At 44.2% G+C, this 21,318-nt stretch overlaps 1 protein-coding gene across 1 annotated transcript in view; it reads left to right on the forward strand.

Moving 5' to 3' along the window:
• Positions 1-688: 688 nt before the first annotated feature.
• IFNGR1 (interferon gamma receptor 1) overlaps positions 689-21,318 on the forward strand; it is a 37,338-nt gene continuing 16,708 nt past the window's right edge. The window contains exon 1 of the mRNA XM_018566349.1: positions 689-779. Coding sequence (XP_018421851.1) covers positions 689-779 — 91 coding nt within the window. The remainder of the gene's footprint in view (positions 780-21,318) is intronic.

Raw genomic sequence — 21,318 nt, forward strand, 5'->3', positions numbered from 1 at the left:
TTGTTATCCAGTATCTGTAGGACTACAAGTCTCAGCATTGTTATCCAGTATCTGTAGGACTACAAGTCTCAGCTTTGTTATCCACTGTCTGTAGGACTACAAGTCTCAGCTTTGTTATCCAGTATCTGTAGGACTACAAGTCTCAGCTTTGTTATCCAGTATCTGTAGGACTACAAGTCTCAGCGTTGTTATCCAGTATCTGTAGGACTACAAGTCTCAGCTTTGTTATCCAGCATCTGTAGGACTACAAGTCTCAGCTTTGTTATCCAGCATCTGTAGGACTACAAGTCTCAGCTTTGTTATCCAGTATCAGTAGGACTACAAGTCTCAGCTTTGTTATCCAGTGTCTGTAGGACTACAAGTCTCAGCGTTGTTACCCAGTGTCTGTAGGACTACAAGTCGAACTATTGTCATGTAATGTGTATAGAAGTAGACATATTCTTTCCCTCAGAAAAGGGGAACTGTAGAGAAGACAGGCCTCCTCTCTCCCTGCTCTGTGTAAACATGCACACTTCCGCTCCTCCTCGTTGTTGTGGCTGACTGTGGTAAAGGATGCAGGGGGAGGCTCTTCCTAGGGTTATGCGGGCGTGTCAGGAGTCCTGAGAGAACGAATCCTTCTACTACAGGAAGGGAAATTCCACTTCCTCCATCTCTGTTCTGGTTCGTCGCAGATCGTTTATGAACTATCATGGCAGCGCCCGTTCTTAGCCAGCTTGCATGGACTCTGCTGCTGTGTCTCACCAGTGGAAGGCCCAGCACAGCCAGCCCCGCCGAGGAAGGTAAACACTGGTTGTCTGCGATAGAGGGGCCTCGGGACTCTGTCCTTGTCACTGTACAATATGTGGGAATTTTCTTGTCAGCTAACATTATTACCATAATCAAACTGATTTCCCGTAGCTTGGGTCTTCTGTGGCTGTGCAGTTTTGTGCTATATAACAGGGAAGAGATGATAAACCATGGCTGTCTTCTCTTATTTTGTTCAGGGCTCATTCACATCATGTGCCATGTGAGGGCAATGCATTATTGTGTGTTAAAGTGACACTAAACTCAGGTAAAGTACAATTAAGCACTCGTTTGTTTTTGCATATATTTGCTGCTAGCAAGCAATAGATATATGCAAAAACATAAAAAGTTACCAAATAGGTAATTGCTTGCCTGTGCCACTGCCGCTCGCACCTGCCTGAAGATTCCCGAGCGGCCGTGAAAGATTGTGGGGCAGGCGCATGAACAGTAGAGATGTTCGGCCAGGAGAAGAGTGACACAGTGTAAGTTAATGCACGCAGCTGTGAGCGTACATGCGGACAGACACCGTGAGACACAGAAGATACAACAGTCAGCGCTGGATCAGAGACCGGCACCAGCACTGGAGGGACTCCTGAAAACTACTGGAGAGAAGAAGATGATCGGATCAAGAGGTATCATGTAAACTATACATGAGATTGTAGTCCATCACAGGAGTGAGCTTTGAGCGGTGGCTACATTACAAAGCACACACACACAGAGACCATGGGGAACAAAAGTAGCCACCCTCCAGAAGGAAGGACAGTGTCCGCATGAATTCAGAGATGATTTGAGGATCTACAGCCGAGTGATACACAAGTAAGATACATTTTTGTTAATGGTTAAGGTACTTACCGTGTTTCCCCGAAAGTAAGACCTACCCCGAAAGTAAGACCTAGCACTATTTTAGAGTTTAACTCCTTTGGGCTACCGCAGTGTTCTGCAAATTGTGGTGTTCTGCAGTGTGGGTGCATTGACTTCTACTATTTTGAAGGAATCTAGAGACTTTACAAAGTGTACCCTCCATTCAGGACTTTGCATAGCAGGGTGGTGTGCGTAGGCGACATCCAGTGCACTGCGGATAAATGCAGCATGTCTGCATTTTTCTGCACTGCACATCACACCAACATTTTAGTGTGAATGGGGCACTTAGAAAACCATCCTGTGTGCCTTGCCTTCGAGGAGTTTACAATCTAAGGTCCCTATCTCGCATGCATACACACACTAGGGCTGATTTAGATAGGAGCCAGTTGACCTATCAGCATGGCTTTTGAATGTGGGAGGTAATCGGAGAACCAGGAGGAGCCCATGCAGGCACTGGGAGAACATGTAAACTCCATGCAGTGTCCTGATCCGGATTCTAACCAGGGACCCCTATTACTGCAAGGCATACGTATGTGGGAAGGAAACCTAACTGTGTATTTTACTCCAACACAAAGATGTGAATGATTACCCAGTACCAGTTGTAGTGAGTCACATTGTACTGGACATATTCTGTACTGTTGAGCTGTGTGGAAATTTTTTTTTACTTGTCCAAGGACTAAAGCGGGGGCCAATCTATTTGTGCCTCATGACAATCTACTTGCCCTGACAAAAAAAAATAACATAACCGTATTTAGCCATGCTAAGAAGCGATTTTCATTGGTCAGTGCGGTCAGGTGACCGCGCTGACCAACGAGTGCTCACAATTTGCGAGCAAAATTCGAAATCCATGGTGCAGGGCTGCACTGGATGGCAGTATGGAGTACAGATAGTATACCTGTATCAGTGGAGGGGAAGGACTGTTCGCTAAAAGTATGGGGAGGGGGGGGCTGATTTGAGCAGGTAATTCCATTCTCCCAAATTACTTGGAAAAGTGAACTTACCTTGTAAATGTAAATTGTGTGTGTTAGAGTACTGCTGCCCAGCTACCACACTTTGGGGGCAGCACTCAACACACACACACAATGCCCTACGCATGTGTTTATTCGCATGCAGATGGCGGGGCGGCAGGCTTATTACAAGTGATCTCGGCGCCAGCACTGAGATCACCTGTACAATACAAGTGGCGGTTTCCCAAATGTAATGTTAGCCCTGATTGCCTGAAGCAGGGCTAAATGTAGAAAAAAAAACTACCTGCCCGGCGCCTGGAACTGCATGTCCCGGCCAATAGGAATTCCACACCCCTGAATGTTAATGATGTTTCTTAGCTTATCCAAGCCACTTCTTCAGTACTAGTTAGTGTTAGGAAAATACCCCCTTAATGTCGAACTACAAGATAATCGAAAAACTGACTGCAGCTTAACTAGTAAAACTACAATACTCTTTTCACTTAACGTATTTTTCGCTCCATAAGACGCACTTTTTCCCCCCCAAAAAGAGGCGGAAAATGTGCCTGCGTCTTATGGAGCGAATCCCAACGCCCGAGACATGCAGTTTCGGGCACCGGGCGAGTAGTAGGAGCCACTGCTCGTTTAATACGAGTGATCTAATGAGATCACTCGTATTAAAACCGAGCAGCGGCGACGATGGAGATCACCATAGAGCAGACGAAGAACGGACATTCTTCGTCTGCTCTGTGTGATCACTGAGACCGTGGCGCTGTAATCACAGCGCCACCTGTCTCAGCGGTCACTAACTGCAGCTTCTGTCACAGCTTCTGTCATAGAAGCTGTGTCAGAAGCTACAGTCTGTCGAGTGCTCCATAAGGCGCGCCAGACTTCCCTGCGTCCTATGGTCCGGTGCGTCTTATGGACCGCAAAATACGGTATATGTGTGTTAATCGTTTTGAGTCTTGTACTAGCTGAAACTATAGTGTGACGCCACAGGATTTCAGAACAGCTGCGCCCCAAGTTAGTGATTCTTTCCTAGCTCCACCTCCCAGCACTGCCCAGGTCATTGCCGCTTTATGCAAATAAAGAAAATAATTATGGGGAACCTGTAGTTTTCCTAGGTCTTTCAGGTACAACATGGAAGAAAGAACAACACAAAACAACCTTTCAACCAATGAAAGGTCCAAAATATTCTACAGATCAAGTATCAGCAGTTATCCTACACCTTTTAAGGCCTTGTTCACACCAAGCGCGTTCCAGGAGCAGAGCAGATCAGTTGCAGACCGGATCAAAACTGCGTCCAATGTATTCCAATGGTATTTTGGGCTCTAGTTCACACCGCAACGTTCAGTTCCAGAGCATGTAAAAAAACTGCAGCAAGCCCTATTTTACCTGCTCTGGAACGCATGCAAACGCATCAAAAACGCATGCAAACGCACTGAAAGCCCATTCTAAACTTTTTTAAAATATTTTATTTTTTTATACCAAAACGGCCCAGAACGCATCAAAAACGCAACACAACCAACTGCACTGCGTGTGCAGAAACGCATGCAGATCTGGTCTGCATTTGGTGTGAACAAGGCCTAAGGAAAATTCTTTCACTGACAAATGAGGTGCACATAATGGACAGAGATGACAACTTGTTTGTAAAAGAGACCACCTACGTCAAACTAAAACAACCTTCCTTAACTGGGGTGGGGGTCTTCAACACCATCTCTCTTCAACATACAATGCTATTTTAACATCTCTACCCAGGCGATTTGACAATTCACACCTTCAGCCATTTGGATTAAAGGAGAACTATGAGGTGAGTGCTTTTCACTCACCTCATAGTTCTAGCCGACCTGTGACAATGAGACTGTCACAGGTTGGCTCAGTAGATCGTGAAGTGAGCGAACACATACTAGCGTTTGCTCACCTCTCGATCTTCTCACGACTCTCTGCCGTGACAGGGGAGGGACTGGATTCCCCCCTCCCCTCTCCTCCAGCGCTGACTGGCGGAACGGACGGGGGAGGGGGCGGGTACAGCTGGCTCTGCCTCTAGATAGGCAGAGCCAGCTGTCACTCACGCAGCTAGGCGGATCTAGACCTAATTGTCGGGATCGGCTGCGGCGTCTCAGTATACCGCGAGCTACAGCTCGCGGTATACTGAGCTTAGGGTGACGCGAGGACGCTAGTTTGTGTCCTCCCGTTACCCTAAGGGAACTATGGGGAAAAGCCCTAACCCCATAGTTCTCTAACACTTTTGCATGCATCGTTACACCAAGCATGGGATTATGTAACTAAGAGTGGGTGTTCCACAACTTGACCACCTCCCATCCTGTTCTTGGACAATCGGCATCTTCCTTGACACATTTCTTGGTTATTAGATTAAGGGGTCTGTGCTACCTGTGTAGATATACATTTTGGGGTATGTTTCCAGACACTTATAAAAACAGACATGTAAATGGTTAAACACATAACACCAAATCTTGCATGGGGCAAAACATAGTCCAACCTACTTATTCAGTCTTTCCCATGAACCCCATCCTTTTCCTTTTCTTTTACAGGTGCAATTTGTTACATCAGAAATCTACATCTTTTTGTAAACATTGGGGGGAATTTATCATGGCAATTGTGAGTGTTTGAACATGCACAGAATATATTTGATGCACTTTGCACCAGATTTATGACGCTAGTGTAATGTTGATAAATGAGGTTTAATAGACTCCAGGAAAGAAGACTTGTAACTCCAGGCAAAAAGCTTACCTGTCGCTTCTTGAAGAAGTGGTCATGGGGACTTCTTAAGTAGCGATTGTTTTGTTAGGTGATGCTCCAGTTTCAGACAGCCGCAGAACTAGTGCAGATGAAAACAGGTGCAAAAAACATGCAGTTGAAAAAGTAGTGTAAGCCCAGGTGAAAACAGGGTTAAACATGTTAAGACGATTTGCACATAAGAAAAATTATCTAAGAGGCTAAAACTGTCGCAATTGCTTTGATTCCCTCCCAATGTTTTTTCCAGTGGCACCCAAAGCACCACTTCCATAGGCTGTAACTGACAGCTCACGAGGCCGTCAATTGCAAAACATGAGCTGACCTTCTGCGTCCACAGATCACCCACCTCCCTGATGTCACTGAGCAGGTGTTGGCCTTCCTCCCAGTACCAGAATAGCCCCACTGGCAGCCGTGGACTTTCGTTTTCTTTACGTGAAGAAGCCCATACGCCTTTCCCCTCTTCCTCCTGGTTAAACCACCCATTGCATCAGGTATGCTTGTAAAACCCCTGCATTTCTGGTGGTGCATGCTTTGGGGCTGATCTGAGGTCTGAAGGTGCAGGAACTGGGGCTGATTTGAGGTCTAAAGTTGCCTGAATTGGGGCTGAATTGTGGTTTTCTGAAGTTGAAAATGGAAATAAACGATATGACTGCAGAACACTATTGTTCACTGGTAAGCCAGTTGTATACTTATAAACTGACACTTAATATGGAAAAGGATGCTGACCCCTTGACGTATTACAACAAAAATGCACTACTATTGCATGGGGCAAAACATAGTCCAACCTACTTATTCAGTCTTTCCCATGAACCCCATCCTTTTCCTTTTCTTTTACAGGTGCAATTTGTTACATCAGAAATCTACATCTTTTTGTAAACATTGGGGGGAATTTATCATGGCAATTGTGAGTGTTTGAACATGCACAGAATATATTTGATGCACTTTGCACCAGATTTATGACGCTAGTGTAATGTTGATAAATGAGGTTTAATAGACTCCAGGAAAGAAGACTTGTAACTCCAGGCAAAAAGCTTACCTGTCGCTTCTTGAAGAAGTGGTCATGGGGACTTCTTAAGTAGCGATTGTTTTGTTAGGTGATGCTCCAGTTTCAGACAGCCGCAGAACTAGTGCAGATGAAAACAGGTGCAAAAAACATGCAGTTGAAAAAGTAGTGTAAGCCCAGGTGAAAACAGGGTTAAACATGTTAAGACGATTTGCACATAAGAAAAATTATCTAAGAGGCTAAAACTGTCGCAATTGCTTTGATTCCCTCCCAATGTTTTTTCCAGTGGCACCCAAAGCACCACTTCCATAGGCTGTAACTGACAGCTCACGAGGCCGTCAATTGCAAAACATGAGCTGACCTTCTGCGTCCACAGATCACCCACCTCCCTGATGTCACTGAGCAGGTGTTGGCCTTCCTCCCAGTACCAGAATAGCCCCACTGGCAGCCGTGGACTTTCGTTTTCTTTACGTGAAGAAGCCCATACGCCTTTCCCCTCTTCCTCCTGGTTAAACCACCCATTGCATCAGGTATGCTTGTAAAACCCCTGCATTTCTGGTGGTGCATGCTTTGGGGCTGATCTGAGGTCTGAAGGTGCAGGAACTGGGGCTGATTTGAGGTCTAAAGTTGCCTGAATTGGGGCTGAATTGTGGTTTTCTGAAGTTGAAAATGGAAATAAACGATATGACTGCAGAACACTATTGTTCACTGGTAAGCCAGTTGTATACTTATAAACTGACACTTAATATGGAAAAGGATGCTGACCCCTTGACGTATTACAACAAAAATGCACTACTTGTTATTGCATAAAATGTTATATTCCCTACAGTATTCGCATTAAATTGGTGTTCTTTTAATCTTCATTCAATCCTTTTTTGACATTAAATATTTTAACTCATTGTGAAACTATCTCCACTTTCAGTCCAGTACCAGGAATAAGACCCCGTTCTGGTCTATGGGGCATTACTGCACAGGCCAGAGAATATTTTAGATGTAAACACCAGAAAATTCTACTGCTAGGCTTTTCCCCATAGTTCTCCTTAGGGTAACGGGAAGACACAAACTAGCGTCCTCCCGTCACCCTAGGCTCAGTATACTGAGACGCCGCAGCCGGAGCGGATCCCGACATCGAGATCCGCCCAGCTGCGTGAGTGACAGCTGGCTCTGCCTATCTAGAGGCAGAGCCAGCTGTAACCGCCCCCTCCCCCGTCCGTTCCGCCAGTCAGCGCTGGCAGATCGGAGAGGGGAATCCAGCTCTCTCCCTGTCACGCCGGTATGTGTTCGCTCACCTCCCGAGCTACAGCTCGCGGTATACTTAGACGCCGCAGCTGAAACAGATCCCGACAATTATGTCTGGATCCGCCCAGCTGCGTTAGTGACAGCTGGCTCTGCCTATCTAAAGGCAGAGCCAGCTGTACCCTCCCACGTCCATTCCGCCAGTCAGCGCTGGAGGAGCGGAGAGGGGGGAATCCAGTCCCTCCCCTGTCACGGCAGAGAGCCGTGACAGGATAGAGAAGTGAGCGAGCGACGGTATGTGTTCATTGTCACAGGTCGGCTAGAACTATGAGGTGAGTGAAAAGCACTCACCTCATAGTTCTCCTTTTAAGAAGTGTCAGCACAACATAAAAATCATGTTTGAATCCTCCACGAGATCAATTGCATGTAGCCTTGGTCGCTTTCTGATCTGTGGCCCCGTTGTGGACAAAAAGCACCTCTTTATTTCTGTTTGTGCTGGCTTTAGCTGAGGCCGTTTTATGGATGTTTCCATGGGAAGCTACAGCCAGCACTGTAGCCACCACCCCCTCTCTCAGACTCTCACCAAAAAGAATTGTGCAGAGTTCTTGCCAAATCTCCTAACTGTAGCCTCACTTGCTGCCCCTACACAGCGCCATGCCAGATTAGATTGTATAACTTTCCCAAGGCGCTTCCAGGCAAGCAAGGATGCAGGTGAGGAAGTTATGCAAACTGTCCTGCTACAGTCAGCGCTGATGGGACTTTGTGATCTGGTGGCTGCTAGTAAACATTTGGTGCCCCCATTGCCTGGACACACCTTGGGAACTTCCGCCACAGTCAGTGCAGCACATGTTTTGTATAACTTCTCTGAGGTGTGTCCATGCTACCAAGCACAACGAGGAATGACACTAAAATGGACTAAAAGAAGGAAAGGACGAGAAGGGGGATGAGTTAACTAGCAGCAGGGATAGAGGTGGGGGAAAGATGTAGTGAAACAAGCATTGACTGAGCAGAAGGTGAGAGGATCAGAAGGAGAAATTTTTGTAGAAAACGGAAGTGGAGAAAAGGAAATAAACAGACTGACATTGAAGATGGAGTTTAGTGAGGAGTTGATTATGTGAACAGTGAAAGTCTGTGATAAGATGAGCATGGAAGAAAGCTAAGGGACTATAGAGCGACTATAGAACAAGGAAGATATGGTTGTCCGGAGAGGAGAGGGATAAGCAAGTGCGTGGGAGACTTAAAGGAGAACTATGAGATGAGTGATTTCCCCTCACCTCATAGTTCTAGCCGACCTGTGACAATGAGACTGTCACAGGTCGGCTCAGTAGATCGGGAGGTGAGCGAACACATACCGGCGTTCGCTCACCTCTCGATCCTGCCACGGCTCTCTGCCGTGACAGGGGAGGGGCTGGATTCCCCTCTCCGATCTGCCAGCGCTGACTGGTGGAACGGACGGGGGAGGGGGCGGTTACAGCTGGCTCTGCCTCTAGATAGGCAGAGCCAGCTGTCACTCACGCAGCTGGGCGGATCTCGATGTCGGGATCCGCTCCGGCTGCGGCGTCTCAGTATACCGCGAGCTGTAGCTCGCGGTATACTGAGCCTAGGGTGACGGGAGGACGCTAGTTTGTGTCCTCCCAGTACCCTAAGGAGAACTATGGGGAAAAACACTGACCCTATAGTTATCCTTTAACATTGCTGTTCACCTATGTTTACTAGCAGCCAGCTGACTCTTTACTGTTGTGCTTGTGTGTGTTTGATCTGTGCTGACCCCTCCCCAGACTTGATGGGGCTTGTTTCCAGCGTGCTTCTGCTGCCAGTCAGTTATGTATTTGTCTTCTGAGCAGTGTGGTTGGGCAGCGGTGGGAAAGGGGGTAGGCAGTCCGACCACACTGCTCAGCAAAATCGTGAAATTCAATTAGGATTTTTAAAATGTGATGATACTGCTTTAATTTAGGGGGCTGCAGATGGAGGGTTGAGAGCTCAGTACAGCAATGAGCAACACACCTGTGCTGCAGTGCACCAAAATGCACAATGTATGGGTTGTGGTGCGCTGCACTAAAATAGAAGGGTCATGCATGTTGTTTTGGGCTGTTGGCAGCCCATTGAAAATTGATAAGCTACCTTAAAGTGATATTAAACCTTTTTTTTAGTTTTTTTTTTTATTTTTATTATGAATGGGACGCACAAATTGTTGCAGATCTTTGTTCTTTTTTTTTTTTTCTAGTGGGTACCCGCATCCTCTCTCCCCCTGCCTGGGTGCCTCCATCAGCTAAGCAGCTGCTGTGGAGGCATCCGTGCATGCACGTTCCCGGCCGTGCTTACAGAAGCTGTGTGCGTCCATAGACACACAGCCCTATGGCAGGCCACGCCTCTCCACTGATGGCAGAAGGAACCTATGGCTTCATTGCTCTCAGTATCTCTCAGTATCTCTCCCCACAATCAGGAAGTTCGGGGAACTGAGGATTGATTCAGGGACCGGCGGCTGTGACAGCGGTGACACAGTTAAGACTGTGTGTGGGGGGAGGGGGGGGGGACATAGAAAAAGATACGGGGCGTTTTTTACCTTAATGCATTAAGGCAAACTAGCAGCCTTTTAGTAGTAATTTAATACAATGCACATTAACTTTCATGTGATAATATACCACATCGGCTGAAATAAATATTAGCGGGCCTTAATGTGTATTTCCACTTTTACGGTCAAATTTTAGAAAACCCCACTATATGTTTGTGTTCCCATTCACACACCATATCTAAAAATTATTTAAAAAAATATTTCCTAACTTTTGTGAAGGCCTTTGTGCAGATTCCAAGCTACTCTGAGCAGTTTGAAAGTGAAAGCAGAGGGAAAAAGCACTTTAACTGCAGGGACTTTACACACCACATATCTGTTTCTAAATGAAAAACATAGGCACAATGCCTTTTTGCTTGACAAATTCTCCTTGTTTTGTAAATACCTAATGCGCTAATGTTTAGACCAGTGTAAATATTTGTGAATGCTGATACCATAGTGCCAGTACTATTAATAAGTGTCCTTACACACAGTAATCTCATCAATCCAGGAAATTCCCTTGTAAATTTTAATTTAATAATTGGTTTGATATGTATACGTTATATGGTCAATGTAGTTTTGTACCTTTTTTTTGTTTTTTTGTTTTTTTTTGTTTTGCTATACTACCTGAAACAGCTGTTCATCCTTCTGTTAACCATTCAGGGCAAAATGACAGTCTCTTGAAGGCTAACCCCCCCCCACCCCCCTCCCCAATGCTTTTCCCCACTTCCAAACACTGAATTATGGGAGGTCACATGCTCACCCATATCTTAACACTGATACTCATCTTTGCCATACTTCCCCCCACCCAATCCCTCTGAGAGACCTCAGAAATACTTACCACATGCTCCCCCACACCTGTAAGAGGATAAGGTGGGAGTTTTTTCCTATCCCCTTATTTTGAGGATCTAGTGATCAGGCCTGAGTGGCCAATTTCTGTGCTCAAAGACTCTCACTTGGGAAAAGGGTGAAGGTCATCAACCCTGTGTAAGTTCTGACATGAACCCGACTCGGGCTCTAACAGATAAACGGAATGACGGGGATACAGAAAAGGTAGGTAGAGGGTGAGGGTGGCCCATCAATAGAACATGTCACTTTACTGTAAATGGGTAAAGTGACTGATTCTCTTTATTCGCTAACATTTACCAAATCATAAAATATCGATATTTGGTTGACTAATCTGTCATTGATATTGGGCTGCTTGTGGGATTCAGAGCAATGTGCAGAAAATAACACACATCTACGTTTGCTATATACTGACAGTGTGTAGGTGTATATACATGAGCTGTGAAAAGTGCTTAGAAATTCCTCAGATTGAACGCTCTGTTGCAAGGTAGAAAATGAAAGTTGCTATTTGATTTGTCACTGTGGGAAAGCCCAGTTTTAATCTTATATTTACCTTTCTTGTTATAACCCAGGTGTTGGGAAGAAAGGGAAGTGGGAGTGGTTTGCTATGGTAACCAGTTATAATCTAGCTGTTTTATTGCCTAATTCAGGTTATACCATAAAGTCTGAGAACTCATTATTGTAAAGAGAAACTGTTATAAACCACATCTGAATTAACTTGTAACACGTGGCTTCATACAGTATATGACAGGTTTTGGCAACACGTCTTTATTCATAATAGTCTGTTTAAAGTGAGGCTAACACATTAACCACATTATTATAGCACTTCCTTTGAAGTGTTATTCTTTTGTAGTGACTGGCTGTACTGTACTGTAAAGAGAGAAATCACATCTGTAAGGTTTACTGAAACTATGGTTACAATATAGTGTCACAGATTTCTTGACTTGCTCTTTTCCTAAATTAAAGGGGTTCTAAACCCTCCCGTTTTTTTGCCTATATTACAATCGATTAACTGTTGCAGCTCTAGTAGATATAGGCAAAGAGTTTTCAAAAAACCCACCAAAAACAGCGGTTTAAACTTACCTTTTTTTCTTGGCACGATCCCGCCCAAGAAAACAAAACTTCGGGCGGCTGCAAAGCATCTTGGGGCGGGCGCACGCTAGGGCTGCAGCTAACGATTATTTTCAAAATCGATTAGTTAGCCGATTATTAAGTTCGATTAATCGGTTAATCGGATAAACAATAAAATAAATTTTTAAAAATGGCTCCAGTGACGTACCTCTGTTCTGTACTAGTTTGTATTGAGATTGTAGTCCATCACAGGAGCGAGCTTGGAGCGGTGGAAGTAAATTTTTTACTTTACTACTTTCCATGTTCCCGATATTAGGTAACAATTGATGTCATTTAATATTATATTGTGGGAGGAGAATAGAGGAAGATTGCATACTTGATTATTATTTTTGCTTTAATACTACAAAAATACTCAAAATCTGGGATGCCTATGAGGAGAACGCTGAATGAGGGAGGGGGGAAGAAGGGCCAAATAAGGAGGGCTTGGAGGGAGCCTGACTTGGAAGTAGGGAGGGTGAGAGAGGTGGTAGGGGATGTTCAAGTGGACTGGTATCATGGACGACGCTGGTGTTCACACTCTTTTCTTCTCTTTCTTATCTTTCTCTGACTATTATAAAAATGCTGAATTTGGTATAGATGCATAAAGATAGATAGGCATTGGTTGGATCTTGTGATATCTGGACAAAGCAAGCCGGAACGACAACAAACATGCTAGAATTAATGATACCCGAGCCACGAAATAAAAAGGAGTTGAATGGAAATGTAGTTAAACCATATACTGAGATATGTAATGAAACAAATCCATTATAGGAAACGGTACTGTGTATGCAATGTGGTCTCTGGCGAAATGTTAGTCATTTTTGACGCTTTAACTGATGCCTACAGTTATGTATCACTTATATGCTACTTTAATAAAAATTGTCAATTATAAAAAAAAAAAAAATACTCAAAATCCAATCTCATCAATCACATGCTTTTAATTCTGTGACAATTGATGGTACCAATAGACGTGTAAGATTTCAACTCAGTTTTTTTCAAGTATATGAACTGATATTTACATAGTCAGGTTGAAAAAAGACACATGTCCATCAAGTTCAACCTATAGAGATATGAAAAAAAAGAAAAGCCTAAAGATCGGAAAAGTCAGTTTTTTTAAACTGTTCCCCTTTTCTTTTTTTTTTTTCCCCTCAGGTTGCAGTGCTCTTGTTAGGGGGAGAATGATTTCTTAAGGGACCGTAATATACAGGGGTACGGGTACTCCTAGAATGAGATCCTAATAGGTTGGACTTGATGGACTAATGTCTTTATTCAACCTCAAATACTATGTAACTATGTAACTAAACAGAACGCTATCCCTACAATTACCCACTGTTGATCCAGAGGAAGCAAAAAAAGCCATATAGCATGGTTCAATTTGCTCCAACAGGGGAAAACAATTCCTTCCTGATCCCATAAGGCAATCGGATCTTCCCTGGATCAACAATCTCTGGAGCTTAAGGCCCCATTCACACACGAATCGGCCTGCACGTAAAGCTCCGTGCGGGGCCGTACCAAGTAGCTGCCGGGAAGGACAGGTGCTGCGTGTGATTTAGAATGCAGCCCCTGTCCTCTCTGGGGCTACGCGGCCGTACGCCCCCCTACGCTCACCTCATTTGCAGGTCCGTAGGGGTGCGGATGATCGTATTCACTCGCAGCACCTGTCCTTCCCGGCAGCTACTTGGTACGGCCCCGCACGGAGCTTTACGTGCAGGCCGATTCGTGTGTGAATGGGGCCTTCTAGTTAACATATTTTTTAAATATTTACATTAAAAGATTTGTATTTGTTTAATAAATATTTAATAATGGGTGGATGATGCTTTGTTTGCAAAATGTGCTACATTTTCTTTTAAAGTCTATTTGTAGCTAAAACATTTTGTTTTGTTTTGGATATAGTACAGAAGGCTTTGAACCCTTGTCAAGTTTTAGTGCTGTCTGGGACTTTCAGTGAACTTGTCCTTAAGCCCTCGTTCACACCTGAACGTTTTGTAGCGCGTTCTACGCTCGACGAACGCTCTATAAAACGCTCGCAAATCTAAATCCCATTGTATTCAATGGGTCTGGTTTACACCTTGGCGTATTTCAGCCCGTCCCTAACGCGCTACAAAAGGGCCCATGCCTGAAAAGGTACATGTACTACTTTGGGCCGTTTTTGTTGCGCGTTTCCATTGGGATACAGCCAAGTAGCCCTCGGAAACACGCGCTTGTCGCGTGATTTTTTTTTTTACCGCGACTCACGGTAAAAAAAAACGCGTGACAGATGCGCATATGCAATACGCCTAGGTGTGAACCAGGTCTAAAAGCCAATTCATGTCCATTGCCCTGTGTTGATCAATGTAGACTCATTAGGGCACATAGAAAACTAATATTTTCTATGTGCCCTGTTCACACCATAACAATGTCTCCAGGTGCATTGCGTAAAAGTGCAGCATGCCTGCATTTTTGTGCAATGCAGGTCACCATATGTCAACGCAGCACATTGCAGTGCTCAGCAGGGCATAGAGTTGAATGATGTGTCATTTTCTGACACCTAACTCCTTCGTGACTGACGACGTATAGTGTACGTCGCCAGCATCGACGCTGTTTAAACTTGTAAAGCCGACTGTCGGCTTTACAATAGAAGTGATTCTGGCGGCTCGGCTGTCGCCAGATCGCTTCTAGAGTCCCGTGAAGGGGCCGCCCCCGCCGTGCTTCCCGGGCTCCCTTGCCCCTCCTAGGGGCCGGCATCTGTGGTGTGCTTGGGGAGCTGGGGAGGAGATGGACGTACCTCTGTTCGTCAATCCCCCTCCCCGTTCTATGGGACCGGGAGCGATGCAGATTGCATCACTTCCGGTCCCTGGGCTGTCAGTTCAGGGCTCCTGCAGCCCAGTTATAAGCTATTGAAGTGCGATCTGCACTTCAATAGCTTATTTCTAGTGTAAAGGTGACACTTGGGGTCTTTTGAACCCCCAGCACCACCTTAAAGAGTACCTGTCACCACCATCTGCTATCACATTTACAACCTTTTTTAATCTAGAACAAAAATATTAACATACAATATGCTTTACTGTGCAAACATTTTTAGCTACATGACTAATTTTGTTCTGGTTACTTCCTCATTCGGTGTTTTACTCTGTTTCTTGGAACTGTGCCAGCACATTTTATTACCAGAGTTAAATAATGACATGCTTATCCTTAAAGCTAAATGTTTATAAGCTAAATAGTACTGATATCTTTCCATTAATCCCTCTGTGAGGGTCCTAAGACAGTATTTAATTGATAAAGAAGTTAATTACAGGAAAATTATAGGAAAAACAATGGAAGTCCCTTGTCTACTTTAGCCCTTTGAAGATGTTTGAGACTCATCCCTCTATACCAGTCTGTGGAGTTTCTGTGAGTCACTGTTTATATGGGCATGGGCATTTACACGTGCTGAGACCTAAGTTCCTGAGTGCATAGGTTTCACATTTGGGAATTTACACCTGTGTGCATGTAAATGCCACTAGCGACATTTACACATGTATTCCTCTGTACAGCATTTCTTGTACATACAATCCCTTGGACAAAAAAGCAGCAGCTCGGACTCCTTGTTGCCTGCAAATACAAGGATATTTTATATTGTGGCCCTTTATGTATTTGCGCACGTGTGCATGAGTCCTTAAACAGTTATTTTCACACTCTGTCACTAGCATTAAATGTCAGTTTTTGGTTTGAGTCTTAAATATCCTCCCATAACATTTGTATCACCTGTTGATCCTGCCACTAGATTATTTATTTTTCCATTTCCTTTAAAGCTGAACTCCAGAAAAAAAAAATGCCCTTCAAGTGGGACACCCCACCCAATACAATGGTTAACGAGTGTTAAGCCTGGGAGTAGAGCAAGAAGCTGTAATACATTCCTCGCTCAGGCACCTTGGGTTGTGGGCAAACCCTCGCTATCCTGCAGTACAACTGGTAGACTTGTCGCACAGTGTGGAGGGAACATGCCGGAGAAAGGAATGAGGTAGGTATAGAAGCTTATTCCTCTACCCCTCGACCGAACAATCATTTAACCCCCTTTTTTTTTTTTTTTGGGCCCCCTGGGGGGGTTTTTTTTTTCAAAAATTTTTTTTTTTGGCCCTTTTCGGTTATACAAAACAGAATAAAAGAGTATCGAACAACAAAGAAAGTCTGAGTAGGACCAAAATATCGATATAAAAGAGAGGTAATGGTATATGTACTGTACCAGTAGGCGAGCATGGGAGGAGTTGACGAGGAAGCTGGAAAGCAGGAGGTCTTTGAAAGAGCGGAGGGGGAGGTTAGGGCGATGCTTTGAGACAAGGTTTGAGATATAGCTGGGGGCAGAGTTGTGGATGGCTTTGGAAGTGGTTGTTAATATTTAGAATGTTATCCTTTGGGTGATTGGAAGCCAGTGCAGGGATTGACAGAGGGGGGTAGCTGACAATGAGTGGTTGGTTAGATGTATGAGTCTAGCAGCAGCATTCATGATAGACTCTAGATGTAAATTGCAGTGCATTGGAGACCAATGTATACTTTGAGTATGCTGCAGTGCATCTTCATGTGCTTTGTGCATTGCACTGCTCCCCCCCAAAAAAACATGCAGACCCCATTTATTTGTGTGTTGAGGTGCAACAACATCCCATTCTAAATAGGATTCAACGCCCCAAAAAACTCAGCATTTCAGTTCACTGCAGCATGAGGTGAATAGGCACTAGATTCCACGATAAGCTCATTTAATATTTTGTCAGCTACAGTATACAGGGAGAGAGAGGGTATACAGGGAGAGAGAGGGTATACAGGGAGAGAGAGGGAATATATATCTCTTGTTGCTGCATCGTTAAGAGTCAGCTGATATGCCTATGCTAACTACACTCTAGTTCAGTGGTGTGCAACCAGTAGGGTTTTGAAGTTGTCCCGTTTGGTCTGTTTACGCTGAAGGACCGAATACGGCATTTCTAATTTTGCTTATCAATTAAAATGAGATTTACAAGAATAAATAATTTTGTTATTTAGTATCACGGAGTGGTAATAATGAGGGCTTTCTGCCATGTGTCTGCCGCTAGTAAACAACAATGGGACCTCCGGTTCTGCTAATAAGTTCTTGGTGTGCTAAAGTCTTTGATGCACCATGCTTGCATAATGAACATCAGCAAGGTCACTTACAGCCTCCAACATAAAGCACATATGACAGGGTTACAATTACAGGAGACTACAACCTCACGTTTAGCTTAGTCATTTGTACTCAGATTGTGGCCTATCACAGGAGTGAGCTTAGAGCGGTGGCTACTTTACAACACACACAGGGACCAAGGAGAACAAAAGTAGTCACTCCCCAGAAGGAAGGACAGTGTCAGCACGAATTCAGAGATGATTTGAGGATCTACAACCGAGTGATACACAAATAAGATGCATTTTTGTTATTAGTTAAGGTACTTGAATGTATTTTTAAGATTTCACTCCTGCGTTTAGTGTCACTTTAAGTGAAAACATACCCATCCCAGATATCATGTCTCAGCTTCTTCCAGTTGGAAGGGTGTGTTGTTGTGACACACCCCTCATCATTATGCTTTACCCCCTTTCTGGTTATCATCAAAGAGGAAGCTAAATGCTGCTTATTGCACTTATGTAAGTACCTGTGTGTGCACAGCAAAAGTGAAAGAAAAAAACATAATTCTATAGAAGTCCCTAGTTTTTAACATGTCTGGGGAAATATTAGCTAGTAGATGGGTGTATTTTAAGAATGTGCCTACATTTATTTAAAATATATTTTGGGAGGTATAAAGTATAGATGCTACATATGTTGTTTTTTGTTTTTGTTTTGAGAGAGTAAATTGGTGAATGAGTATTGAGTCTCTTTTTGTTTTGGGTACACATGTTTACCTATTTGCAAGTAAATTTTCAAGATATTTGAGCTGATTTACTAAAGTAAAAGACACTGATTAAGTAGCAAATTAATAATGGCTTTGAGGAGTAAATGTTCACCTAGCTTAATTAATAAGGGAAACAGTGCCTCTTCAATCATCCAATCATTCCCTCGTATATGTTTGGGTAGCAAAGTAGAAATGGCTTTATCTATTCACTTCCAAAGCAAACATTTTCTATTCCTTTAGCAATTCAACTGACATTTTTTTCATTGACCGTATCAGTGGAGAAGATGTTCAGAGGGTATCAAAGTGACATGTCTGTGCAGTCATGAAGTGGGGCAGGGTTATGATAGCCGGAAATGTGTGCTGGGAAACTGTGTGGAGGATATGCTGGGTGCAGTATGTGTAGGAGTAGATGGTGAAGGATTTGACAGCGGGCAGTATAAACGAGAGAGGAATGTGGAGCCTGTGACAGGAACCAGAATGTCTGGAAGAGGAATGTAGAGGGTATGATAGCAATCCCTGGGGCTGATTTACTAAAGGAGTTTAAATGTTCATTCAAAAAAGATCAAAGATTCACGTTAGTTATCCATTTATGATTAAATATATAGGAATTTGCTTTTTATATGATTGAATAATTGAAGTGAATCTTTAAAAAAAAAAAAATTTTAATTGCACATTCTCAGATCCTTTAGGAACTCAGCCCTATTATGCTTGAAGAGTGCGGAGACAGTAGGCAATATGTGCAAAATAAGAGTATGGAGGTTATGATAGCAGTCAGTATGTGCATGGAGAATGTCCGGTGGATATGACAGCTGACAGTTTGTACAGGAGGGGTTTGGGGAGGCTTTACCAAAGGGAAACTTGTGCAGGAGAGGATTTGGTATGGATAGTAACAGGCAGTATGTGCAGGGAAAGGAGTGACAGATCATGTGCAAGGAGAATTAAAAAAAAAAAGTATTTTTGCGTTTCGCACATATTTTGATGACTAAAGTCAGCACGGGTTAACCGACCTTACAACTCTCCCTCAGCTGCTCCTATATCCCAAGCAGTGTTATTGCCCTATTTGAATTCTCTCCTGCTGGACTACAGTGATAAAAGCAAGATATAGATTTAACCCAGCCAGCAGTATTTTAGCAACTTTTGGCATCCTTTCAGCTATTCAGTCCCAAGAGGTACTTTTTGGAAGTTCTGTTTTGCTTTTGAGATAAGTAACTCTAAAACAATGAAGATCAGGAAATGGTGGTCTTTTGAGTTAATGTTCTCACCATTATGGGTGTATGATGTATAAATGGTCTGTTACCTTTTAATTGCTTATTGAGACATTGCTGCACTGCACCAGTCCATCCCAGGTGCTTTTTCTCTTGTTAGGCTGTTCTAATTTTATTTTTTGACTGTGTATTTAAGATAAGCACCCAAAGAAGTTGCCACATTTTATCAGTCCTGTAAATTTTCCAGCACATCCTAAGAACCAATGTTTAGCAGTTTGTTTTAGCTAGCACAGGATGCAGCAAAATGCATCTTTACTTCAGAGCAGATCTATATTGTGAGACTAAGTCCCGGTTCACACCTGGGCGTTTTGTAGCGCGTTCCTATGCTCTGCAAAACACTCAAACACCGAAATCCCATTATTTCCTATGGGTATGGTTCACACCTGGGCGTATTACAGGCCGTATGAACGCGCTACAAAACGCCCTAAGCCCAAAGAAGTACAGGAGCTTCTTTGGGGCGTATTTGCCGCGCGTATCCATTGGGATACAGCCAGGTAGCCCTCGGAAACGCACGTTTGTCACGCGTTTTTCCCCCCGCGAATTGCGGTAAAAACGTGCGGCGCGACAAACGCGCATATTCGATACACCTAGGTGTGAACCCAGCCTTAATTGCTTATTCTTGCTTTGCCAGGCAGTTACCATATACGTGAAGAAGTCTCACAAAATGTATTAAATATTTATTTTATCCACCAAGTGATCAAATGCATATAGCACTTAGTTCTATTTGGATTGATGGCCCCATTGCGGAATAAAAGCATATTTTTATATATGTTAATGTTGGCTGTAGCTCCAACCCAGTCTGAAGCCTAAAATATGGGAGTTCCTGACTGTAAACATACAGGCCAATGCTGTCTCTATAACACGGTTCATTCATAAAACACCACTCAGTCCTGCAGGGACGTGATCTATCTGCTGGGGCTTCTTGTAAGCGCACAGCCCGGCAAATAGGTCATAGACGCACAGCACTGAGCGAGTTTTTATGAATGTATGCTCACGCTGTTGGAGCTGTGCTATACACTGTACCGGCTCCAACACCACTGATGGCTCACCATTCTGACTCTCAGCTGTCACAGGTGGCTGAGCTGTCCAGTGCTTGAGAAGAGCTTGGTCGCTGACAGCTGACTCCTCCCCTGCACGACCGCCTTGGCCTCCTGTCACAGGTGACAGCTGTCTCCACCCCCACGCCGCTGTCCATCCTGATCTGTCACAAGAGGCCGAGCGGGGCGGTGCAGGAGGAGAGCTTTGCCTCCTGTGACACCTCCGCTCACAGCTTTCTCCTCCCTGCCCTGCTTGTCCTCCTGACAATCTTTCTCTCCCCTCCCGTTGGAAGCTGCTCTGTGCTACAGTGGAGACAGAGAAGCGCCCAGCGGGGAGGAGAGAAACTAGGAATGCACAACAATTTCAGCCAAAAGATGCTACTTTCGGCATTTTGCCCAAAGTACCATTTTTGGCCGATATGTTTCGATGCATCCCTAGTGTAAACCATGATGGGCTTTATTTATTTGTTTCATCACCACCAAGATCTTTGATGCCTTGTCATCAGGGCTGTGAAGGCAGATTGAAGGAAAGGAGTTCCAATCCACTGGGAAAAGTCAAGTATGAATATTGAGTTCAGCAAGGTGAGCCAACACGTTGTGAGGGTTATAAGTGTCCCCCGTCATCATAACTACGGAAACGTATATTAAATATGTATTCAATGCTGATTTCTGATCAACAATTGTATGAAATAAATGTTTAAACATGAATGTTCATAAATATGTCTAAAAAAAATATAAGTCGTTTTTTTAAAACCATAGTCCAGTGTATAAAACGGATAAAAACATCTGGTCAATAATACATAAACTGTGGCATTTGTTATAAGTTGATAAAGAATTCTAGGGATGAAGCGATATATCGGCCGCGGAAACATATCAGCCGAAAATGGCACTTTTGGCTAAATGCCGAAAGTGCCGTTTTCCTGCCGATACATCGGCGCATCCCAGGTTTCTTTCCTCCCCCCGGTGCGCTGCTCCGTGTCCCAGCGAGGAGGAGAGAAAGTGACAGCCGGCCGAGCGCTGCGGGAGGAGACCGCCGTGATCGGCCGGTGTCTCTCCTCCCACACCGCTCAGCCGCCTATCAC

Source organism: Nanorana parkeri, unplaced genomic scaffold (assembly GCF_000935625.1).
Source record: "Nanorana parkeri isolate BGI_ZX_2015 unplaced genomic scaffold, ASM93562v1 scaffold940, whole genome shotgun sequence".
Taxonomy (NCBI): domain Eukaryota; kingdom Metazoa; phylum Chordata; class Amphibia; order Anura; family Dicroglossidae; genus Nanorana; species Nanorana parkeri.